This window comes from Contarinia nasturtii, unplaced genomic scaffold (assembly GCF_009176525.2).
Source record: "Contarinia nasturtii isolate CC-2019 unplaced genomic scaffold, AAFC_CNas_1.1 Cnas_scaffold_2806, whole genome shotgun sequence".
Classification (NCBI taxonomy): Eukaryota; Metazoa; Arthropoda; class Insecta; order Diptera; family Cecidomyiidae; genus Contarinia; species Contarinia nasturtii.
In genome coordinates this window covers 2,352,867-2,380,269 of record NW_022200123.1, presented here as the reverse complement: position 1 = coordinate 2,380,269, position 27,403 = coordinate 2,352,867, and the positions used below count along the sequence as shown (strand labels likewise).

At 33.6% G+C, this 27,403-nt stretch overlaps 2 protein-coding genes across 2 annotated transcripts; one reads left to right on the top strand and one right to left on the bottom strand.

Annotated features, from left to right (window-relative positions):
• The first annotated feature begins 24 nt into the window (after positions 1–24).
• On the top strand, positions 25–27,163 carry LOC116349221 (fasciculation and elongation protein zeta-2). Its single transcript, XM_031780557.1, has 5 exons — positions 25–1,165; positions 25,264–25,625; positions 25,770–26,003; positions 26,090–26,179; positions 26,267–27,163. Exons 1-5 carry the CDS (start codon positions 708–710, stop codon positions 26,347–26,349), a joined length of 1,227 nt encoding a protein of 408 aa, XP_031636417.1. The 5' UTR covers positions 25–707; the 3' UTR covers positions 26,350–27,163.
• Positions 13,177–18,579, bottom strand: LOC116349220. Its single transcript, XM_031780556.1, has 4 exons — positions 16,681–18,579; positions 16,474–16,617; positions 16,111–16,395; positions 13,177–16,023 (listed from the first exon to the last, which is right to left on the bottom strand). Exons 1-4 carry the CDS (start codon positions 18,542–18,544, stop codon positions 13,334–13,336), a joined length of 4,983 nt encoding a protein of 1,660 aa, XP_031636416.1. The 5' UTR covers positions 18,545–18,579; the 3' UTR covers positions 13,177–13,333.
• Positions 27,164–27,403: the final 240 nt, after the last annotated feature.

The following is a 27,403-nucleotide window of genomic DNA, read 5'->3' as shown; positions in this document are numbered from 1 at the left end:
TATGTTGCTAGTTCAGTGTTTAGTTTTCAGTTGACTGTTGCGGTAACTGCATGCACATCGATTCGTTGTTTCCATTCTGCGACCGACGACCGAACGAATTTGTAAAGTGGTGCGCGTGTGTAATAAAATCCAAAAACCTTATATTTATTTGGCTGACATTTCGCGCTCCTCAGTCGAGTATTCGAGTTGTTTGTGCTCTGTTTCACCAAAGGAATAGGATATATTATCACATCGAGGCGGAAAAAAATCGATAATCTTCTCACAACCAAGCAATAAAAAGCCTATTCAGTGTCGAAGTAATAAGGGAAAGTATTTACGACGTAAAAAATCACAAAAACATTGTTTTGATAGAGAAAAGAACAACAAAAAAGAAATACGCACGGAAAACTAAAGAATCAACGTCCGTTTTTTCATGCCAAGAGATAACAATCCAAGTAATAAAAGTGTATTTGTTTTGACCACATGTGAATGTGTTTGTGTAGTGACATAGAGTGAGAGTTTTTGCCAATAAATCGAAAGCAAAAAAAGTAAGAAAGAAAGTGCATGCGAGATAGTGAAAACTGCGTTTCAATCATAAAGTGTCACATCGATTACTGATTTGCATTTACATAAGCGTGACGGTGTGTTTATTTGATTTATTTTGTCATTTTCGCCCAGATCGTGTTTTTGCAAATTGAAATTTGTGAATTGTGCAATTGTTTGGTGCCATGCGGGACCTGGCTAACAAAATGGCTGAGTTAAAGTTTGAAGCTCCATTGGCCAAATTTGAAGAGACTGACGAATGGGGTCCAGTTGACTACCAATCATCGAATGCAACACTCAAAGCGGCCATCACCGATGCGCTCAATCTGAATCTTAAAGAGAATGACAATCTATATTTGTTGGAAGAGGCAATCAAAGGCAGTTGCAACAACACCAACAAGGATAGTAATAAAAATGATGAAAAACAAACGTTGACCGATTTAAAATCGGATTCGTTGAATTGCAACAACAATTTGAAAGATACAATGGACAATTTTGCCGAAGCGTTCACCGGAAGTTTGGAGGATCTAGTGAATACATTTGATGAGAAAATCACCAAATGCTTTGGCAACTATGAACAATCGCTTGAGGAATTGGCACCCGTGCAAGTGCGGAGTGTCGAAGATGTTATGAACGAATCACAGTAAGTTTCAATTTGATTTCATTACATTTCACTTGAACTTTAGATCGATTATCGTGTGAATCATTAAGCGACAGAAATTAAGTCGTTTCGCCATTTTGATGCATAATTCCTTAGCTCATCATGCGTCGTAAACAAATAAATCATAATAACTGATTATTGGACTTTATTAAAGTCGCCAAAAGATGACATCATCAAAATAGCGGCAATTTTACACCACTTTGCGTTGCACATTCCATTGAACTCGCCGATAAAGTAAAACATCAACAACCAATTAAATCGCGCGCTATAAAAAAGAAACTCATTTTAGTTCTAGTTTTGTATGATTTGACCGAGAAACACGAGCAAGTGCTATATAATTACATAGTCTAGCGGACTCATTGGATGCTATCAAACAATTTCGTACGAGAATTGAATCGTGAATAAAAACATTAATTGTACAATTCACATATATCGTACACCAATGCAATCGTGTGTGTGTGTTTCTCTTCTTTTTTTTGTTCGATTTATTCATCGCTTTCAGTTTTATTTTTTGTTTTATTTTCACGCTTACGTAATTTGTTTTCGATTTTTGATTTGAAAATGTGGCCTTTGAATTAATGGCTAACGATGGCAACAGCAACAACAAAAAAACAAATAAAATGTGCGAAAACAAATGCGTGAATTCTACAAACTACAATCTTCAAATATTTTAGTGGTTACATTTATATTTGCTTATTTATAGACGAATAATTCATGTGCTGTATTTCATGGATTTATGGCAAAAATTGGCAGCGCGTTTCTAGTATTAGCGAGCTCTCGGGGTTCAAAAATTGGTGCAAAAATTCACACGAAAATAAATCAAATCTTGAGGATATAAATGTTTGCGAATAACAAGCGTAAAACAAATCGAAAGCAATAGACACAACTATTTCAAAAAGAAACCTTCAAACAAACATTTATAATGACGGGAAAATTTATGACGCGATGTTTCGTATGGGATTTTCTTTTTGTCTTTTCGAAAAAGAAAAAAATTCATTGTGCGAAGAAGAAAAAAAATGCCACAGGAGGATATGGGATTATAGAAGTGAAGCAAGGAATTCAATGAAAACTGAAACACACTATATATTTCTAATTTATTTGCCGCAGTCATATCCTTCGTGTTTTGAACATTCCATGCTCTGATATTTATATATGCGAAGTGGGAATATAAACAGGCAAAGAGGAAAAAAAGTCGAGAAATACGCGAAGCAAAATCCCTTGATTAAATGCAACTGCAGTGTGCTCGCATTTCAAATGGTTCGTTTGATTCTTTCTACTGCATTCTTTTTTTCGCTCTCTCTTCGTTTTCATGTTGGCCATATAGTTTGGTGAACTGCAATGTTCTACATTTCACCTTCAGTGAGTGAATGGAGTCGCATATTGTTCACGTTACCTTCCTTCCGTTCTCTATTGCTGTACAGAGAGCGAGTGAGAGAGACAGAGCGTATGAACGTGTAATTGTCGACTGGTGCCAGTGTACCATCGTTTTTATTCTGCTTAGTCTTTATCTATTTTATAGTCTTTCTACGAGCGTTTTTGTTTTGTTTTTACGTATACGGCAAGCTGTTGACTTCAGTTTGATGTCGACAATGAGCTTCGGTTCCAACTATTTATTTACGCAGAATTGTAAAAATTTAATAAAGAGCATGCGCAAGGATAACCATATAATACGGCCACATTTAATGTATTATCAACGTATATACACACGTTCCTCGCCCATCTTTTCATCGTTTCTATTTCTCATTTTGATATCTATTTATCGATGGATTTGTTTTCTTTTTTCGAAACGAATAGGATTTATTGAAAAGATTCAATGAAATGACAAGATGAAAAATTGCCCATTGTTAGATCATGAGACAGGTTCACGCTATGATAGTATCTATTTTATTTTGATCCCCCATCACAATTCCATTGTAGAAATTGTCGAAAATCTCTCATTTCTCAAGGTCTATTTTCGATTATCTTGATTTTGCGTTCTTATATTACCGGCACACTTTGTGCGAATACCAAATGGGAATTTAAATGTCGGCAATTGAAAACCAACATGAAACTCAAGTGAAAATGTATATTATTCATTGAGTGCTGCAATAGCAACCCCACATGCATGCTCCCTTCCCGAAAACACGAAAACTTTATGCATAAATGCGACGCGATGACTCATCAGCCATCGTATTTTTCTGCTATATGTATTTTAAATATAGACAAATCCCATAGCGTCGACGATACTTTGACGCTACCGCCGTCGACGTCGTCGTCATCGTCGAATGGATTTCTTTTTTGGTGTATTGTTGCCAAAGGGATGCGATTATTTTATTTGCATTTGCTGCTACATATGGATGACGTCTACAGCCTATTCGACGACTTTCAGGCATTAAAGTTTATGAATTCATTTTTGTTATGCTTATCCATTTTGCTGTGCTTATATTTCCGATCGAAACATTCGTCATATGTTAATACTACTGCTGCTGTAATGTAATTGTGCTGTTCGTTTCTTTGTTTAATGTTAGAAAGACATGCAACATTCTTGCCGACTCGTTTCAATTTTATTATGAATTTTCCCTTTTGTCAACCAAACGAATGAACGAAACACATTGAGACACTCGTAAGACATTTATCGCTTTTGTCGTCCGATTTCGACTTGAATAGGCTCCCTTCAGTTCTTTTGTACGTGTGTGTGTGTGTGTTTGAATACACATCAAAAGAATTAAATTCAATTTGAAATGCTCAGTTGGCATCATAAAAAGAAAGCCAGCTTATGTTCGGAAAAATGTGTGACTGTTTTTCAGAAAATTTGCTTTTGTTGAGCCAGAGAATAAGAAATAGTATTCAACAGACGCCAACTAAGCGTTCATAATAAAACTTTTTCAAATAGTACTGCTAATTGTGGCACATGATTCGCATTTCGAAAAAAAAAATGAAAAGAAAATAGAGAAAACGGAAATAGCAACAGAACTCTCTCACCTTGAAACTGCATAGAAATCGTTTCGTTCACATCATGATGCGGGCAAAGTTAAAAATAAAAGGATCTACAGAACGATAGACCGGACTATTGAATATAATATGGCGAATTGACTAATATAAATACTGCGTTTGGTGTGACACAGGCGACAAATATTGCGAAATGAAATGAAACCCGGAATTCGATGCAGTTTATTATATAAAAATGAAAAAGCAACAAAAATTACCGTGGCACTTTATTTTTCGTCGAAATAAAAACGGACAGAATGACGGATTTCTCGCTCATTTCGTGAGTGTGACTTTTTGGATGCTTATTTCGTACATGTATAAGACTCTTGGGGCATTAACTTTATTTATTTATTTTTTATTTCGAAAATGTTTGTTTTGATAACGCCCATAAATAAGCATTCCATCCGAAATTCAGTCACATTCGATATATATGATGCAGCATGGAAATGTTACAAAAATACAGTGAAAAATGAGGCAAGACCGTTCGCAATCATATGACTTGAATATCTTGTGTTTGTATTTTTTTCTTTAAAATGACAGACCGGCTGCTACTTATCAAATGCACACGGATGGTGCAAAATGAAAACGTCAAATTGCTTAATGGATTTCAGTTGAATTATTTAGATTCTCGCATTCTCCGTGATATTATCACGAAAATTATTTTTAATCTAATTTTTCGCTTTCGTCTTGTCGTAGAGTGACATGCACGTTCACATTTTTATATCATTTTCAATCATTTCGAATAAATCTTTCTGGTGTCGTGTGTCATTTCATACGAATGAGAAAAAACAGCACACACCAAATAAAGAGAACAACAAAATGAAACAGATGAAGAGTTCATTAATCGTTGTCTTCTAGCTCCGACGCACTTGACGTCGTTTAGAGAGTATAAAAATCACTTGAAGTCGCAAAGTCCATTGTGGCGTCGTGTCTTTTTTAATAAATCATAAAAAAATATATAATATATGTGCTCTGGTTTGTGTCTCTCTTGAGATTATCACAAATCATCGTCGAATGAATTAATTAAACTAAACCACTTCCTGCGTATAACATTGCTTGTTTTTCAGCGATGATATAATGTAATCAATCCAGTGGATGTTTTTTGTTTAAAAATCCTCCCAACAGCGACTATTTGTCATTCGATATATCAACACATTTGATGATTTCATTTATTTATTGCGGACCATCACCTTCGGTAAATAGATACGCTAATCTCAATCTGTTCACAGTTCAATTTCCATGTGAACGCACTTGTTAGTCGGGACTGCAATTGCTTTAACGCCCACACTTCTGAGAAATTGTTTGTTTACATTTCGCTTCAATCATAACAATTGATGGTTTTCAATAGCAAACTAATAAAATCACTGAACCATGTTGAACACAAAATATACAAAAGCAATTTAAATAAAGAACATGACCCAACGACGACCCTTTTTTACACTTTACTGATTTTTGGATCGAACAATTATGGTATTTGTTCGCACACATATATTATGGCATTGACAAATATTTGCCAATCGTATGGAATGTTTGCATCGAAATAACTCTGGTCTGTTATGTAATTTAATAAAAAAATACGCTGCGCGCATTGAACTAATTTACTTATCTGGAGTTTTTTTTTCGAGGCTCTTTCGAGACCAAACTATTTCTATCAAAATAGTTTTTGTTTCCTTCCTATTCCACTTGTTTTTTTTTTCTATTCTTTTCTGCTTCAAAAACTCTCGCTCTTTAAATTGAACATTATGAACCACTTAGCAAAGTTTTTGTTTTTGTGTCTGCCGCACAACGACGGCAAAACATATTAATCAAAAAAGTTTAAATGATTTGAAATCAGGTCGTTTTGATAATAATGACAAGAACATTAACAACCAATGAGTATGAAGCGTGCACATTCGAGTGAATTTTTGTTCATACATTGCAACAACACCAAATACAAAACCATGGAATTTATAAATAAATTAAATCGCTGTTGGCTTTGATGTCAATCGCTTTGGAAGTGCATTCACAGTACAATCGACAGAGTTTCTAATTATAGAATGTTGTAATCGGCTTTTGGTTCAATGATTGACTATCGTTTAACTAAATTTCCTTTTTTAGTTTTGAACATGCCTTCGAAAAAAGGCAATAAATGTACGAAGCAAAACAGGTGCCAACTATACTGAACCTAATACAGAAAAGATTGAAGAAAAAAAAATCCAACATCGCTGAAAATGTTCCATAAAAATGAATCATTTTTTCATACATGAATTATTTGTATGCATTAAAAAGTGAGCTTGTTAGTGAATTTGCGATTAAATTTACCGTAAATGTTTTTTGTTCGGTGGCTTTTCTAAAAGAGTTGTGGTGAAAAATAGACCAATAGAAAACAATGCAGTGAGAGGAGAAAAAAATAAACGGAAACCTGCGCCAATTCTGCAGATATAAACGATCTGTTTGTTTATCTAAATGCAAAAAAAAGAACAAACACACATAAATCATCGAGCTACTTAACGATCGACCAAAATGTGTACATTTTTTTTCCTTTTCGATTAAAATGAGGAACAAACGCATAAATAAAATGGCACAGCCGACACACAACTATTTTCTGACATGATCGCCGTTGCATTGCGGCTTGCATTCTTTTTTCAACTTTCAATTGGAAATCATTAGAGATATTTTTAGAAACAGAACCGAGAGTGCGACGACTGTTCAATGTCGTTGAACAGATGAACATTGTTTTCATTTTCTCGTGAGAGATGCATCAAAAGTCCTGGCTTATTTTAATTATCTCTATTTTCTTCTTCTCACTGGGAGTTGTTTTGACATCAAAATCGGCGTGAGCGTTGCACGGAGCGGCCAAAATGAATAGAACTCAGATCGGTTGCACTTTGAAAACAAACACAACACTGTGTATATGTACAAAAGGTACTTGTTTTGCAAATAAAGCGAATTGCGGTGCAAACACTGAATCGGACGCTTCGTTTAATTGACGCAAACTTTGGCAAACAACATAAAGTGTTTTTTCTTTCTTCAAAAGCCAACAAACAACGACTCTTCATTTATACAATGTGGTGCTCGCGCGTTGCGGTTGCTTTTTAAAACCCGCACATTAAACACATTTTTCATGCGATTCGCTTATTTGCACCTTCCTTTGGCTCTTTTTTTTTAATTATTATGTACTTTTCAGCCATTTATCTGTCAATTATTTCATACATATTTATTGAGCGCAAAAAATACAGCTCAATTCTTATTACTTTTGTGAATTGATTGAATGGAAAAATAAAATGTTTAACACATTTTACCGGCCGTGCTCGGCTCATGATGGTGAAATGAGACGTGAAATATTGCGAATGAGAACAATGAACGCAATTTATAAATTTAATACGCCAGCGCATTATGTTTGTTGCATGTCAAAAATTTCACATTCATTGCTCACTGCAATATCTTTTCCACAATTTTATTCTTCCATAGACTTCCATGTTTTTTCTCACAGAGTCTAGTCTTCAACGGCTTTTTGGTGAAAATATTTATTACAGTTTTGCCTGAAGTTTGAAAAACAATTATAAAATCATCAAAACGAATGTCAGATTGAAAAGAAAACGAAACATTGATCGATGAATTACTCTCGCCAGCACGTGAACATGCATTTTTCGAATGTCAAAACGATACACGTTTCAATGCATCCACACTCAAGTCGCTGAAAAAGTTTCTAATGTCAATGTTTCGATGTGTAATTGTTTTGATTTTCATAAGTAATTTGCATCGCATGAACATGACATATTTTCAAACTTGTACTACCGTCTTCTTTTCAATTTAAATCACGAACAATGAATTTTTCAAATTCCATTCAATGTGAATTGCCGCTTGAAAAATTTACCAACATGAATAGTGATGATATTATGTACGATGACAATTGAAATCGTCTTTTTTATTTCAGAAACAAACCACATTTGTGCCATTCTCACAAACGAATTGGTTTTGTTTGTTTATTATTGTAACCAAAGATACTGTTTCACATTCCACGCGGTTAAAATTTTAATTTAACTCGCTGATATTTTGTTTTTCACTCTGCTTGTTTGTGTGCTTGTGGTCTGGTTGCTTCAAATCTCCAATAACAAAGTGAAAGATGATCTTCATATGAAAAGAGTTCACCTGCATGTTTCGCCCGTATCTCGACGAAGCAAGTCGATTTTTATGTCTTCCGAGTTGAAGGAGAGAAAAAAAACATACCCGTTTGTGCTTCAAAGTCAAAGTGTGCAGCATATGTTTTCTTTTTCTACCTGCTCATGCAATGTGGAAAGAAATGTTGGGATGCATTTAAAATCGATACTCTTTCTCAACGAAGCGTATGAAAACAACGAAAATGTAACAAATCTCCGACAAAGTCTTACGTGAACAACGAATGATTTGTATGTCTCCGGGCGTATGCAGTATAGTTTTTGTGGCTGCATTGAACATGTTGTGTTAAACGGATAGCAATTAAATGAACCTTTATGCACCTCATGGATATTGAATAAACGGCAGTTTAGTGACTTAAACTGGTGACTGCTGTGAAATTATTGCCGTTGAGTCTTTTGAATTACCTATTTATCTAATGAAATTTGTCTGCAACACTGCGGGATTCGAATCAAAATCGGTTCATCTATTTACTTGAAAATGCTGAACGAAAAAAAATCAAGCCGAAAAACTAAAAATAACAAATCGGCAAGTTCAGTTATTTTAGATAAGAATAGATGCTAATGGATGAAGTTCGTTTCGAAAATGTTTCCCCCCATCATATAAGTAAATACACACATGTGTTATACAGATTGCCTCATGAATGTACATTTGCCTCTGAATGCGATAGATAAATGTGTAAAAAACAAATAATCGCATCTATTTCATGTTAAAAGATGTGTGAAAGTGCTAAAAACAATTCGATGCGTTTACATAAAACATTTCAGTTTTAAAACGAAGAAAAAGCAGACATTCAGTTATTGAGTATCTGTAATCGATGAGTGAAAAAGAGAATTGATGGAATTTATGTGGAAAAACAGGCGCGCCACTCGATAACTCAATTACCAGTGCATAAATAAAACATTTAATTTATGTAAATAATTATACTGTATCAAATGTAACAACGACCCACGCAACTTAGTTTGCATTTGCTGCGCATTTTGGAAATTGAGTACAATCTTGTTAAACCAACGAAAAAAAAAGAAAACCATGCCAAATGACGCGGTCATAAAATTGAATCAATTTCAATCGATCGATGGAGAAGAAGAAGAAGAAGAAGAAGAAGAAAAAAAGCAATATGCAAACTGCACTGTATGGGTTGCAATGTCATATACATCATTATGGTGCCAAACCGAATAAACGTGTGAGAGTACCAAATGACATGGAAATCGGCACAGCGACACAGTTTCACAGGCTTCACATTTGCAACTGTCTTTTTGATATCGATTTTAGTGTTGACTCCAACTCATGAAATGAAATCTGGTGTATATCGCTTGAAAATGGAACAGTGCGAACAATCGAACATATATTGTAAATAAGTTTTGTCGCCGATTGCATCAGTCTCTTCAACGATATTAACCTTAACTCATTTATTTTAAGTTTACCTCCTATTTCCTGTCCATTTTTCTAAACCCGTTTTCTTTTTCTTCGACAATCGTTCGATGTGGAATTGCTGCGCACATCGAATTCACAATCGGTTTCGCTGATATTACATGTATGAATCTCACATGCGTCATCATCAAATTCAATCTTTTCGTCTGCATTCCGTGCGCGAATGCAATGTGAATCTGTGGTTGCCTCTTCTTTTTTTCGGCATGTGTTTGATGTTTCATACATTTACCCTGAAGCTCGAGTAGGCCGAGTATTGTTGTTTATCGCTTTTGCCATATTTCTTTCGTTGCTTGCCATTTATGTATATGCTTTTTTTATAGATTTATCATTTCAAGAAAGTTTCTCTCCGTCGATGATGATACAAGCGCATCATGCACATTGGCTTTGAAAACGATGCAACTGAAGAAGAGCGATGCGCACATTTTATTTAACAAGATGAAGCAACAACAATACTTCTGCATAAATTTTGCCAAGTTTGTCTCAACGCGCAGCTGAAAGCCTATTACCTTATACGTGAAACAGATTCTTGGACACATCGCTTCATTTTTTTTGCTGTTAAATTATTATCTTGTGTGATGCACCGTGCCTTTTTTTTGCTTTACAGTAATATTTTGAAAATGAAATTCGAGAGATGCCACACTATAAGATCATAATTGTATTGAATATTTGTGCTCTCTTTTTATGGTCAATAAATTGTTCTGCGTCCTCCTTCATAAATGCTGAGCTAAATGTATTTTTAAACTGACTATTTCATCATCATCTTTACGAATATTCATTTACAATTCGCGTTTCATTTAAATCATTCACATCGTTCGAGTCGATTAAGTTTTTTAAAAGGCCTCTTGCCCGCTTGTCATCATTTCTTTTTGTTGTCGACCACGGGCATTAAGTTTCCGTTGAAACGAAGGAAAAAAGAAGAAAGACAAATGAAATGCAAACCAAATGTGCAATCGAAGCAACGAAACCGCACGTTTCATAACCATATGCATTTGTCCGAATAAGATATTCAATAGAATCGAAACTATTTTTGGTAAAGCAACACCGATAAAATATGAAACCAATTAAGGCATTGTTCGCATTATTATGGAAGCGGTCAAATGAAAATGTCGAAATTTCGAAATGTTGCCGTTTATACTCGGTTATATCAATTTAATCGTGGCTTGTGTAACACAATACACAGTATGATGGTATGACGTGATGAGTGCGCAGAACGTTTTTTTTGTCTCTAATTCTGCTTGGTACGCATTATGTATATTGTACGCATTGACCATTGTCATCCATTTGGCTAATTAATTCAGCATGAATTTTGGATCGAAGCAATGATTGAATTGGAAATTCACCAGCAATTATTTTTCTTTGGCTAATAATTAGATCATGGAGCGTCCACTTTCTGTGTGTTTGCATTTTCGAATAAAAACCAAAAATAGTTACAGCATTGCAGTGACTCATCCACATTTTGAATGTTAATTAAACATGAAATTATATTTGGTGTATTGACGCGGTGATCTCAATCTCGCCTCTCATAGAAGGTGATGGCGTTGAAATGCGCAACATTTTTCTTTCGCGCTCTTTCTTTCGCGCTCTCAACGGATGCGTCACAATAAAAATATATGCGTATACTCAATGGGTGATTTATATAGTTCTGACTCACACTTCGGTCAGTGATTTATTTAAAAAAAAGAGCAAATTGTTTTGATTTTTTTCCTCTTTAAATGATGAATATCGAATTGTTCAACGCTTTATAACGTGTTCAATGATTCTAAGTATATAGTTTATTAGTCATTAGCATGTTCGATGCGGTTCTGTTGAAACGCCTCAACACAAACCGAATGTGTGAAAATTGTGCTCGAACGCGGCCTCCATTCATTGACATAATGGATACGAAAGAGCGAAATTAGAATCGCATGCTGACAATCTTGAAAGCTAAGCATCCACAATTCCGCCTTGATCTCTTATTACGAGATCATTAACATGCATCTGTCGGCCGATTTGCAAAGTCAACAATTGGATAATAAAAAAGGAAGCCCATTTCAAGTAAAAAGGAGCCCATGCAATGCATAATTAAATTCAAGCAATGTTTTTATATGGCGTTTCCTAAAGTGTCGCTGTTATTTACTCTCCCGACACCGTCTATCACACACACAAATAAAACACTTATCAACATCAGTTCTAAACAAAGAATACACTGCATTGATCCACTGATGTCTGTTGCTCGACTCGTTTAACGAGCCATAGTCATACAAAGATAACGTTTCATCATTATTCACCGCACAATATTCTTTGGCACGCATTTTTTTATACTCGTCCAATTATGACAGTAATAACCAGTCGCGTAATTAGCTGGAACTGTAATGCAAGCAGAGAACTACTCCGCTGGGCCAACTGTGCTGGGTATTCAAAGTACATACATTCAAGGTCAATACGCCTTTTTTCCTCATAAACATGTAATTTTTTTTTGTTTTCTATTCTTATTTTGGCATACGACCATATAACTATGGCTTTTTCCTATATTTACACAAATCATTTAACATTTGGTTAATAAAATTGGCATTTTCAGTTTGGTGAAAGCAAAGATTTGTTTTTTTTTTTAATTTACCATTAATAAAACATTCATTTTCAATTGTTGGCATTCACTTAACAACAGCCACTGCCCAGTGACTCATTTATAGCTCTGTAGATGTAATTGAAGGTTTGCTCCAATGGCTACATAATTTTTGTTGTTGATTGTACTCTTTTCTTTTTGTATTTCGACAACGATTTTAATTGGCTTCCTGAAACTTATTCAATGAATCTAACACACGCAGAGATAGCATGACATGGCAACACATACATTTCTATTGCATGCATCATGAACCATTTCTATGTATGTGGTTCGATTTTAATATTTCTTTATGTTAGCGGTGTAAGTGCGCGCGTATCATGGCCATTTCATGTTCGGTAACATTCAGTGACCGGCGACCAAAGTTAAATTATGAGGTGCGCGTTGGAAATACTCATTTCTATTGTTCAAGATATTGAGCTGCTCGATGCTTAACCCGAGCATTTTGGAAAATCGCTTTTTTTGAAATTTCTTCAAAAAATAAAATGTTGAAAATCCATTTATATAGTAATTGAACTATATTGAACCCTCATCTGAAAACCTTGAGCCCGTCAAAGATTCCATTTTTCGAAAGAAGAAAATTTCAACCATGACTCCAACATATTTTCCGCTGTGTTATTAAAATTTGAAAGTTTAACTATTTATTGGAATTTTAATATATCGAAAACTAAATCATAAATATAGAAAAATGTAAATATTTACTGATAATTTGATTGAAAGATTAAAATGATTTACATGACTAAATTATGAATTTTGCATGTTATTATGTTTATTTCATAATGTCACTTTTTTTAGTGTGATATTCGTATTTGTTGTTCAATTAAAACATTTTCAGTAAAAATATTTGGAAGAAACAATTTCATTTATTTATGGTTTCAGTGAAGCTAATTTAATTCTTGTTGAATTAGCTTGAAAAGAATAAAGAATGTTTCTCTCGTTAAAAGTCAAGAACATTTAGAAGCATTTGAAAAACATTTCATTTACATAATTTGCCAAAATTAATATGTGATTATGCTTTTATAATAGTTTGCCAATGATGGTGTACAATATTTGTCCGAAGTGACTGAATTTTGTCTTACATATTGACCGCGACCCCTCAATTCAATATCGATGGTTTCATTTTGGAATGTTTTTAATTTTTCAATTTGACTTCGATACAACGATCTCTTGGTCGGTTCAACCTGTAAAGTAACATGCCATGAATTATATGGACTCAAAAAAAACCGTGGTCCTTCTTTAATTTTCCTATAAGTTTCATTGTCCTTTTCTGGTTTTCCGTTTGAGGATTTCTTCAAACTGTAATAAATAATAATATTTTCGTCAGTCGAGCAATAATAGATTTCGTTATTACATCTGTAATAGTTATTGCCGCCCATAGTCAAATTCAAAAAGTAATATTCCAATAAGGAATTGAATTCTCTTTGATTTGTTTCATTTGCTAATTTGAAGACGAGTTCGATTTCTTTAAATTTGACCGCATTTTTGTTTAATTTTTTCGTAATATCGGCGTTAAGTACAATTTCTTTTTCACTTAATAAATCAGCAATTTCATTTTCTATCTCTGCATGATTCCAAACGTAAAATAACGTCGTGAGACTAGAAGTTTCGCTGTATGAATCTGAGATAATGTTGCTTGACTCCTCGCTTACAGTTGCATCGTCCAATTGAAGTTTTTCGATCATTTTATTCACTTGAGTCCTTGCATTCTGTCTCAATAGATTCAAATTATCACTGGCTGGCAAATCGAATTGTGAAAAGAAGAGTTGAGCAAATGGAAATTTATGCTGTTTGAAGGCTCTCATCGCACAATCATGACGCTCCACAATGATATTGGTCAAAATCGAATCCTTCAAACGAATGACGGCATTACTTAATTCAGGATCATCAGTTATTTCATCATAGTCGTTTCTCGACACGAGTACCGTTATATAATCGGCGAATTTCTTGTGATCCGATATTGTTTCGCATCGATCATAAATATTCAGCACCAATACTATGGCTTCGGATAAACTATTTAAATGTCGATTTAATTCGGTTATTTCATCAAATCCAGCATACGTTTGTTGAAACAATCGATTCACGTCTTCCAGTGAATTTTTAACGTTCCATTTGCCTATGTCCAATTCGACTTGTGTTCCACCCTCCAAATCTGCGATTAAATTTTCTAACAGCAGTTTTGTTCTTTCCAACGTCGGAATCATAGCATCGTAGACTAGGCGCTCTTGCATTTCCAGTTGCTCCAATTTTTGTTCCAATGCTTTTCGGTTTTGAACGGCTATCGCCAATTGATCTTTATTATTTTTAATTTTATTGTATTCCGCTATTGAAGTGAAACCCAATTCAAGCAGTTGAATAGACTTACTTAAATTTTCAGAAAGTTTCGCGCTTGTACTTTCAAGACCCTTTTCTTTTTTTAACAGATCTTCGCATTCCTTTTGCCATTCGTATAATCGATCAGTGGCAACCGCATCGGATACGTCATTTTGTTTGATTGCATCATTTATTTTGTATTTTGTCTCATTTAGTTTTTGTTGAATGTTTAATAAGCTATTGGATGCATCAGCGTTGAAAAAATCATACAACAAACTTTGAATGTCGGTAATTTTGGTATCTAATAGTTTATATCGATTTGCATATTCCGCTCGTGCGTTTTTGATCAATGTGTCAATGGAATCTACTTCCTTAATGGCAAGGTTTTGGGTAACTGTTAAGCCCGTGGAAATCAGAGCACCGGCTATTGCTCCGACTCCGGTCAGAACCGAAACTGTCCCAACTATCAAATTGATGCCGAAGAAAAGTCTTTGCATTGAAAGATTTGCACGTAATTGCTTTTCAATTCGTCTTGCAGTCTCGATGTCCTGTTGCGTATTTTGTTGCTCTTGAATTATACTATCGATCAAATCAAGAATGGTTCCGTCAATTCTATTATAAATATTTTGGATTGCCGGATTGATTTCACTATTTATTAATGCCGATGCCATGTTGATTTTATCGTCCAGATTTTTTTGATATCTTTGTTGTTCAGTTGCAATGTTTAATTTTTGTTGTACAAGATCCGATTCTTCAATGTTATTCAGAATAACATTTAGATATATTTCTAAATTGACTATGGTTATTGCCTTTTCGTTTAAAGAATTAATTTTTGACATTATGGCAGTATATAAAAATCGGAAAACTTTTTTATCATTTTCAGTTTGGATTCCGCCCGTTGAGTTATATAACTCAACTCGATTTAACAATGATCGAAGGAAGGGTGTAAATGATATGAAATTCTTTAATTCGATAAACTGTTTTTCAATCGATTCAAACTCATTCAAAAACCCAATTAGGTTGTAAGACTGATGTACTTCAACCGAATCATCAATTTTTGATAAAAATTCACGCAATCTCATCTCATTCGGATTTTCTACTAGCTTCGCACGAGCGAAACTCTTAAAACTATTCACTGCGTAGAACGGCTTCTTTTGCATTGTGTCAATGATTGTTATATTAGTGTTCGGGGGATTGGATGTTCCTTCTTCACCACTACTTGCTGAAATTTCACCAGGTTCGCTGGATTCTAATGTAGTTCTATAATAAACAGTATTGACTATATTACCCCATCGGTTATAATATTCATGGTTTATGATACATGTATCACCATCCCTGCCGCCGGGTCCACCCAAACCAGGATGGCCCGGAAGACTCACTAAAGAAGACGAAAAATGAAAAGTTCGTGAACATTATTGCTTCACACATTGAAAAATTAACATATAACGAAATATTTATTATGTACCTGCCATTCCACGATCGTGTATGTTAAAGTTTTGTTCCCGATTTAAAAAAATTAATTTTAAAATGCCATTGCTGGGATTTATGCCGCCGTCGCCACCACTGGCTCCTTTTAAGCCACTTGTACCTGGTAATCCCCAAACCTTGTATTGGTGGAATGTTGAATGTGAATGTTTCCAAGATTTTTTGAAAATGTATTTGAAACCAAGCCTTGTCCATTGTGCTTGAAGAGCACTATTAGTAATACGTGAGGGATAAGGTGGATCTTCTCCTTTTTCTCCACTCTTTCCTAAACAAGCAAAAATGGAAAAACTCAATGAACTGTTCTAAAAATAAAATAAAATGTTTTGATATAGAAATATTTTACCATCACCACCGTCTTGTCCTTGCGCACCATGTCCACTTGTTGTATCAATTGATAATAAATGATCGTTTTCGCATTCATTTAATATTGCTATGAGATTGCCACCAGATCCGCCTGTTTCTCCAGTTGTTCCATTCATACCCACCTCTGTTGAACATTTTCAAAAATTATAATTTTGAATATATAATGTAAATCATTCATAAAACTTACGAGCTTTTTGTTCATTTTTGTCACCATCTTCACCAGCTAAGTTCAGTGTTTGTGCAGATGGAATGTTCCAAACTGGTGCAATTATGGAAAGTTGAACAACTTTTCCGACTTTATCAATATCTTGGTCGATGAATAGTTGATTTATTGCAAATATTTCAATGTATGTCGCATCTTCCCAACATGGACTATTCAAAATGTCACTCATTCTCAATTTATATCCCGTTACAGTCATTTCTTTTGATTGACATTTTATATCTGGGTTTCCCACCAAGTGAATTTGTAACACATTTTTCAATGCCTTCAGTTCAAAGTGATTTACTACAGCGTTTTCAAATTCTCTGTAGAGATGAGATTCATGAATGCTATCTAAAAATTCTTTTAATTTTATATTTTCCACAAATCTCTCTTCGTCTTCCCTAATATTACAATTGTTCATTAGCTCTTGTGCATCTATTTCGTTAGATGATCTTGACAATATTGAATCCAAAGTTATTAAAAAATCGTACCAACTTCGAGATGTTGTTAAAAAGTCGACTTGCCCAACAAGATTTATTCCATATATTTGTGAAAAATCACTTTCGATCAATAATGTTTCCAATATATCGAAAAATTCATCGGACATAACATCGGTCGACATGATTTCTGGTATAGTAAGCACGCCATAATGTAATAGGTCTGTACGAATTTGTTGAACGAATGAACGTGGTCCAGGCGTAAATTGAATGCTTCTTATAATTGCGTACAACTCAATCAATTGATCGCGTATAACAGTTATATCCGAATTGTCTCTTTCCACTTTAATAACGAAATATTTTATTTGCCTGGCAATGTCATCCATTGCCGATTGAAGGTTTACGTGAACGATATCGTATTGCTGATACAAGATTAATTTCGAACGATCGGAAATTGTATGATCGAAATCTTCATCATTTTTCGGTATAAATTGAAGATTCTGATTAATAATTTGTTTTAGAAATTCTCTTTGTGTTTGGAATATTTCCATATCATTGATCAACCCAATATCTTCTACTTCACGCACAATACCTATTTTCCTATTTCCAATAGTATTATCTTTATTCAAAATAACATCGATAAATTCAATAATATTGTTATTTTGCTCAATAGTTGCAGCATTAGTGCTTGCATCATTTTCGCCAAGTTTTTGGGTTCTAATTGCTTCCAGGGCACTGATAATACGTAGAATGTATGTTTCATCAGGAATCAATTGTCCATTTCGTCTTTCATTTGGACTCCTATTCACGATTAGCATCATACCGTGTTGATAGTTCGTTATATTTTGTATCATTGTTGTCGCATGTAATGCCAAATCGGTAAATGCATTACGTTCACCACCAAACAGGGCAGTATAATTGATAATAAATACGAATTTTAGTGTATTTGCAGCATCGAGCAATCGTCTAATAAAGTACGATACAGATATATCATTGGCTATGCCTCTTGTATCATCGAATCCAGGACAGTCGAAGTATGTGTATTGGCCATCTGTCATCCTATCTGGCGCCACTGTTCTCGATTGCGTTATTGGACCGGTACTTACACGTCCATTTTTATCAATTATAATTAATTCGTAATATTCTCCTTCAATTGCTTCTAAAGTTTCATCACCTATTAAGAGACAGGAGACAAAACTTTTTCCCACACCCGTTATTCCAAGCACCAACACTTTATCTTCTTCAATACCCACGTCAAAATACACATCTTCCAATATATTTAAAATATCACTAGCTGTACCATCAGATTGAACTGATAGATTTGTGACATTTGTAGACCCATCGTCGATCGCGTTCGATGACACGAAATACGAAAGAAAGCAACAAGTGTACAGAATAAAATTGATTTCCATACTTTCAATCCAAAAAACGACTAAAATAAAAGCCAATTCGATTCTACTATATATATATACACAGAATCACATTTTGCGAATGAGATAATGATTTTATATGGTGATTGTGAAAATATATGGCCAAATTCGAATAAACAAAGTTTATAATCGTTCACGACATCATATATAATAATAATAAAGATATTCATTTTATGCCCTGTAAGCAACTCCGTTAAGGATTTATGAATATATCGTTGAAACGAAATTTTATGTCTTGGACTATGACCAGCGGCTTTTCAAAATAATCGAACCGAAATCAATTCATTCCCATCAAAGCTTGGATTCGCACTATTTTATTCTATTTGACAAAATTAAAATGTGCGACTTTTAAGGTAGGACGGACAAACAAATCTTTTGCTAATAAATCTTCAAATAAGATCATGTCATTAAATAAAAAAACTAAATGATCATGTCATTAGATAAGATTCTAGATGTTTTTAGTTGACTTACTCTTTATCTAATGTCACAAAAATTGTTTTTGGAGAATAAAATGGTTTTTCATATGCTTTTTCAGTGTTCACGTTTTGCATATGTGGGGTAATAAATGATTTTTAGAATCTAAATGTCACGACATATGAATACTCTGTTTGAATCGAGTACTTTCTGTTGTTTTTATATTTTATTACACGCGTGATCTATGTCTTTATGGTTCCTTTATGACAATATAATAATAATATCAAACATAAGGAAGAGTGTACTAAAAAAATAAGTATTCTGTTTATTTAACCAAAAGCAGGTTGTTGCCAAAAAGTTATGATGGTCTCTTAGGGGGTGGGAATTTTGAAAAACCCTTTGGGGGGTATGTTTGAGGTGAAAAATGAAAAATTTCAGTTGACTTCGATCGTACGTTGATGTCCGCCGAAGCCAATCTAGCTGGCGTGAGAGATATGGAATGAAGATATTGCATGGCAGCCGATCCCAATCCATACTAAAGAGTACACCGTGGCGAAAGAGTGAAAAATGCTCAAATTTATAATTCGCCATATATTTTAATTCAATAATACTGCAATTTACACCAATGTGTGAATAAATACAAATGCACGCCTAATATCAAGAGGCTACAAATCATGTACAAATTAGAATTATTGAAGTTTCTTTCGTCTTCCTGCGTAGGAAGCCTTTGAATTGTTTTTCTTTTGAAGACGTTTTTATATGATATTGCATTGAAAACATTCGCTTTTGTTGTCGTTCAGAAAACGAGATGTGTGTCTTCTTCCGTATTTATATTAACATTCATGTTGGTTACCAGCTGAGCCAAACAAGACTACAAGTAAATCTGAAACAACATAACTAGTAGCGATTATGATCATAAAAATATACAAACAATACAAAATAGAACGTGACAAAATATCTGTTCATTTTCTCTCATTGCCGCCTTAAACGTTCGACTCAAAAGTATTGAATTGAATATTATTCGAATGGAATTTTGGTGTTTGAAAAAATTCATGTCATAAATTCAGATTTAGAAAAAGCTAGAAGCAACTATTTAGAAAAAAATTCAATAGAGAACATGAAACGTGACTATTTGAATGCGTTTAACTGTATGGTGAGAAAGGTGAAAGAACTGCGTCGATATCACCTTTCCTTTTTCATTTGTGGAACAATAAGGAAGGAGAGAAAAAATGATGATAAGACTTTTACTTTAATGCTTGGCTATATTAAATGCTTTTGCATTGAACTTGTTTTTGTTAATTTACTCAATAAATTGGCTTTTGTTAAAGCTTATGATTATGATCTCGAAAATTGCTTCGCATCAATCAAATGGCATTCCGTGCAAAATTACATGTTGCGAAATAATTTGCGTCTCATTTCTCTCTCTACCTCTGTTTGGAAATCAGTTGAATTGATCACGGCCAAATCGAAGATCACATCAACAAACGAATAGGTACAATGAGAGAAACACAAAAAGATGTAATTTCATTGCATTTCGTTATCGAATAAATTGATCATTGAAACATAACCATTTTGGAGTTAAAGTGTGTCGACAAATGAACTGGAGTATCTTTCACCGCACGAAATTCGAAAAAAGTGCTCTGTCAGTGTTTGCAACCATGCAAAATTGCCATCCAAAGATGTTGTTGTACACCGTTTAACGGTTTTTAATGAAGTACAACGAATGCAACGTACTCGATTTATATTACAACAATTGTGCACTGTTTCTCTTCTCTCTGTGAGCTCTACATTTTGCATAATACAGTTTCACTTGAGTCCATGTACATGTGGCACACAAACACGGAACATGTGGCTGCACATTATTCAGATAACATGTGTTTTTTTGTGGCTAGCACATAGTAATGTCAATTTTATTTAAATTTCACGAATTCGTATCATTTTCTATCGTAATGTTGCAAAAGATACTTTATGCCATAACATGTAATGTGTGTATGTTTGCATGTTTTTCAGCCACTGATTTTCTTTTGGACATTGAAACCTACGACATGGAAATACAATTCAATTGGGTTTTATTACAAGTTCTTTTATTGCCTTAATGCGTTGACGTGATTTCGATTAGAGACGCTGCAACTGCAAACAATGTGGATGGCGGCGAACACCAACAGCGATCAATAGCAATTCTCTTTACAATGTTGCTTAAAACCATCATCAAATACAAACTAAAAGAGATTTTGTGTCGCCGGCATCACGAATCATTAAGCTTTAACGACATTTGATCAACTCATTTTACCTGTTTGGTTTGTTCCGTCTCAATTTATTCAATTTTATACCATTTTGTTTTTGTAAGTTGAATCTATTTTTGGTGGCTGTGAATAATGTATGGCAAGTAAATACCATTCAACGATGATCAAAAAGATTCGATACAAATTAGATTTGACATCTGATTATGGAACAATAACGATTACGTAAATCCCCATAATTTAAATCGAAATTCGATCGGAGTGTTCGTCGTGTTGATAGGAACTCGTTCAAATTTGTTATAAAAATAAATCTAATAAATAGTCTGAAAATAGACCTTTTTTCAGATAAAATGTGATTTATGGAACATGAGTTTTCTTCGAAACTGATCGTTCTTTCATCTGATGAAGTTTGCAATCAATATTTTCTACATGTTGATAATCATTTTTGACATGGTAATCAATTCCGGTCTCATGCAACCATGCATGCATCTCTTATTCTGGTATATTTGCAATATTTCACTTCGATAACACTTCGCAGCCGAGTGGAAAATGGACAAATAATAAACAAGTTAATATTTACCATGCCGTTTAAGCTTCGTTTATTGTGGCATACTCTGTTCTTATTTCAACAAAATGAAGCCCCATGGCGCTGCATAATGCACAATTGCAATGCCGCAGGATTTAACTCGAATGATTTATACTCATTTTTGTCGCACAGCCAATGCATCTTTTCATTTTAAATGGTGAAAATAAATTTCGCAGTAAACACTCCAACAAGTTAAACAAACAAGATGAAACTATAAATGAAGAAACTTGTTTTATATAGATATTAACTGGCCTGAAATATAAAGACATTGTTAAGGTTTTTCACTCATTCGAATTGACACAAATATATCTATGAAATTAGAATTTATTAAGAGTTGAGAAAATCAGGCCGTGTACACTGTTATGCAATAAAAGAGACATTTTTATTAAGCTTATGCCGCTTGTGATGATCACGGGTTTAATAAATGATGTCATTCACATTCTAACTGGAGGAATTTGAATTTCGAAACAGCAAACATCTTCCACATTTAAAACGATGTTTTATTTCATTTACTGTTTATTCATTTCTTTATGTCTATGAACCGTTATTAATTAACATCAATCAACTATGATGTATGAATGCAAAAAATAATAAGTTTAATTGGTACGTCAGTTCGGGCGAATTTACAAGGATATTTGTACAATGAGCGACCTCCAAACCTTTTGAATATTCAATTTTGTTTGGCTCTTTTGAGTGTTCAATACGCGGTCATAAAGAAGAATTAGAAGACAAAGATAAAATGACAACCGCACTCTATTTGGCACGGCAATATAAGTAGAACTTCAGAAATCGATTTCAATGGTGACATTTGTTGTCATGCTCCAGGGTCTTTTTTCCCTCTGTTTTATTGTTGCAGTTGTTTTGGTTTTCCACAATGTGTATAACCATCGTCGTAACACCAAAATGGTGCAGACTTTGCGGTTCCACGTTCATTCAATGCTCATCGTTTTACTCATTTCATATCAACCGAACCGATGTACAGTAGTTTCTATGGTTTCTTTGCTGCGTCAAAGTTTTTTTAGTTTTTATTATCATGCTCTTGTTACATCGAAATCTGATAATCCATATCATTTGAAATAATAAAACTATGGAAAGTGGAATGGATTATAGAGATTAGAGCAAAATTATGACAAATAATGTCATTGGTTTCAACCCACACATTATAATCTGCGTAATTTATTTTGAAATTTGCAAATGAAATTCATCAAACACCGGCAAATACAAAGCGAAAACTCACACATAACAATCGAAATGAGGTCACTCCCAGTTTCATGCCACATGCAAACATTTCTGTTGTTGTTATTATTTTTTTTTCATTTCGAAATAAATCTTTTTCTCCATTTTCTCTTTACAATTAATTTTTTTTTCTCGTCGTCATTATACATATTTCTCACACATTCTTTAAAAGCATGCATGGAATGCCTTTCGGGCAGCGGGGAAATGAAACCGAATAAAAGTTTCAATCTGTTCTATTTTATTCACTTCTTTTCTCTTCTGTTTATTTTGTTTTCCGAGCGTGCGGAAATTACATATGAAAAAAAAACTTGGCAATGTTAAAATAGCAAAAATGTTCGGAAAAATGATTAAGAAAAAACAACAACAATGAAATAAGTCATAAAACAGCTGATGTGTATTCGACATTTCAACGATGTTATTGCTATCACCGATTTGATTGCTTTCTTCTGTAAATCGTGAATAATTTCTACAATCAAGTCTTTTTTGTTACAAACACACAAAAATAATTTTCCAAGTTTTTTTTTCATGAATCTCATTGGTGCCATTCACTCGTTGGTCAACCTAATAGACACCGAAAATAAATGGGTTAGTAAATAAATTAAAATTCATCACTGCGTAAATCCAATTCCGAAATGACACATCAACACTCATATGCAAAGCATTGCAAAGCTAAGAGCATTTGCTTGTATGTGTCTAATTCATTTGAATGTTTTAACATGCGATAAAAACATTAGCACTTGGTTTAGGTCAGGCAAATAGAATGATCAAGCACACATTTTAAACCCACATACATACATTTGAATTTCCTGCTTCAAGTGAACGCAATTCAAATTGCAATAAATGACAATTTCCGTCTTCACATTTAAATTTATTGTTTATTCTTTCAATATTTGATTTGGCCATAAACACATTGATTGTGCAATGTTATCAAACTTGGATACTTGAATTTGTCGGTTATTTCGAAAGACACTGGTTTTGCGTTGTTCTAGAGTCTCTTCACCAAATTAGGAGGTCATTTCAATACATCACTCAAACTCAAGCATCGAAATTGAAAGTGTTTTTTGGGAAACATTGGCATCAACCAAGAATTTTTTTTATTCGATAGATAGTTTGCATTCCAAGCAAAAACCACATACAGCAAACAAATACCAAAAACTTTGTTTTTCAATCACAAAGACTCAAAATGGGTGTTTTTATCATCTATGTCATAACGATAAAATATTACTAATGGACACATGCTTAATTTCATTTTATTTTTTATATTTTCAAATGAAAAACGCATTCCACAAGCAATTAATTTCTGTAGTTTTCAAATGAATTTAATCTATTTCTTTTTATCTATTTTTACATTGTCAACGAATTTGCTTCAATTTAAATCAAATTGTCACTTTATGAGTTCCGAAACATTATTTGAACATAAAAAAAAACATTACGTCATTAAGTGAATTTCTGTGTAGCAGCAATTGAAATGTATGACACCATCAACCATTGAATCTAGGGGCTTAATACGGCAAAAAAATTCACGGAATTCACGTAAATTCACACTTTTGAATCGAGTGGTTATTGATGAATTCGGTGAATTCGTGTGAATAGAATGAAATGTGTCAAATTAATAAAGTGAGGTTATGATAACCACAATATTTTTTAATTTATTATTTTTTCAATATTTCCGATTGTTTTCGATAGAAAATCGCTCAAAATTGAAAATAAAATTAATTTTTATTAAAAAAATATAAAAAACATTTACAATTTTGTTACACAAAATATAAATATTGCAGTAATTGCCAGCAGAAACTATTCACCACTATCTCACATATTTGAATGAAATCGTCGTAGAATTCACCGGAATTCATTCGTTTGCAGAAAAATTCAGTTAATTTAGATATTATTATAGAATTCAGTCGTTGAAAATTTTGAATTAAGCCCCTAGCATTGAATCGAAATAATATTTATCATTGCAAAATAATATGTTCTAAAGTGATGGCATTTTATGCAAATGTCAAAGTTATAATTAAACCAACTAATGGATAAACTGTTGTCATTTATTTTTAATAATTTTTGTTGAAAAGGCCAATTCGAATGAAATTGAATGTGACATTTCTCCGAAAAAACCTTCGTTTACATTCTATATTTGACTTGATTTTCTGCTGATGAAACGAAATCGATAAAAACAAACCTTTTTTTCATAATATGTTAAATTTGAATGTGTGTTTTTGCAATTTCAGAATGTGGTGGACTATAACTGGAAATTTTGGTAACATTTTGCCAATTGATTGGACAAAATCACATGCACGTCAAATGCACATGCCGGCATTGCAATTGAATCAACGATTAGCTGAAACGCCAGATGATGAATTAAATGACTTAAGCTCTGAAGATGAGGCGGTTGCAAATGATTTGGACATGCACGCTTTGATCTTGGGCGGCCTTCACACTGAAGACGAGCCCATTAAATCGGCTGAAGAGGTGATCAAAGAAATCGATGACATTATGGATGAAACATCATCGGACAATGAAGACGCCGCCGAAGTGTCAGAAGTCATGGAAAAAGCAAAAGAAGTATTGAGATCACCACTATATGAAGAGAGTAAGTTTTTTTCACATACATTGGCGATAAGAGAATGCGGCTCAATGAAGTCATTTTGAATAAATTGAATTTCCAATGATGATTTTTTTACTTTAAAACTCGTTTAATAATGAATTGGTTTTTTGGTTCGTCAAAAAAAAATAGAATTGCAAAAAATGTCAACCACACAGCTCAATGAACTTTACATGGAAATGGAAGTGTTGATTTGTGAATTTTCCGAAACCCTCATAAATGAATTGGCATTACGTGACGAGCTCGAATACGAAAAAGAAATGAAAAATACATTCATTTCGTTGTTGTTGGCCGTACAAAATAAACGACGCCAATACCATGTTGAAAAGAAGCGCAACAAAACACAAGGAAAAACGACACCAAATGGTAATGTTGCTTTCGAATCCATTCACTTCGATCAAATTTGAATATCATATTTATATGTTGACTTAATTAAACGATTTGATTTGCAGGTTTGGAACCAAAATACTTGACCACAGTAATTCCATATCATTTAGAAAATGGCACGCCGGACAATCAAGCTTTGCAAGTTTTGATAAAAAGTGAGTTCAAAATACCGAATTTCGAAGCGAAAGTTTTACCCAATATAAAACTAATAATTTGTTATTTTAACTTTTTTTTTCCACCAGTTCTGAAAGCGATAAATGAAGACAGTCCAACGGTGCCGACACTTCTTACAGATTATATATTGAAAGTGCTGTGTCCAACGTAAACGAAGTGAACATTTACAAAACACATCCCAAGAGAAATGAAAACCAAATTCAACAAACTCACTGGAACAAACACACATACACAACATTTATTTATATAATTCAAATAACTTCTACTGTCGTTCTCACTCCTGCTACCTATTTGCTACAACAAAACCAATAAACATATTGTTATATTCAAATGCTCTGCCAGTGCAGAGTGAACCACTATTGATTTTGAGCAAAAATTGCATGAGTAACACTAGTTTCAGAAATGAAAGAAAGAGAAAATAAAGCTGCAACTTTACAAATAGCTTAAGAAAAGTTTTATCCAACACAAAAAATATGAATTCTCGCTTGATATGCATTGAAATCATGATGGCATTCAATGAAAAAAGAAATCCTCAATCGATTTTATCCCAAGTCTATCGCATCGCTGAATGGCAGTCACATTCACATCTTTTAACTTCAATTGCATTTTTTTGTTTCTTTTTTATTAAGTTCATAAATGTAATCAAAATCCAGAAAACAATACTCAATATCGAGCATAAAAGTGTTTCCCTTCATTAAGAAGCATTCGTAGTGAGAAGAGCATATTTTTCTAATTTTTCTATTAGTGAATCAACAATTTAGTTAATCAAAACAAAAATGTAACAAAAAAAAACAATACTATTTTTTCAGCATCGTGCTTTAATTTGATACGCCTGGACATTATGTGTAGCTAGTTATTTGGCATCAATTTTTTTCAATTATTTACAAAATTGTTCATTTTAGCAAACCAAAGTAGCAAAAATATAAGATTTTAGGCCGTCGTGCATAACATTATACTGCCACAAATGAATTTGATTTTCATTATTTTCTCCCCGATCCCAGCCGCCATAAACAAATCTCATCTCAGTTTGTCATCGTTTCAATGAGATTCAATCAAATCACATTTTCTTTATTTGTTTATTGTGATATAATTTTTAATTATTGTACAATTTTTTTTTAAACGATAATTTTGAATCTTTTTACGTTGGATTGAAAACCGATTACAGTTGGCTATCAATTTAGATATTTTAAGTATTTCATTTTAGG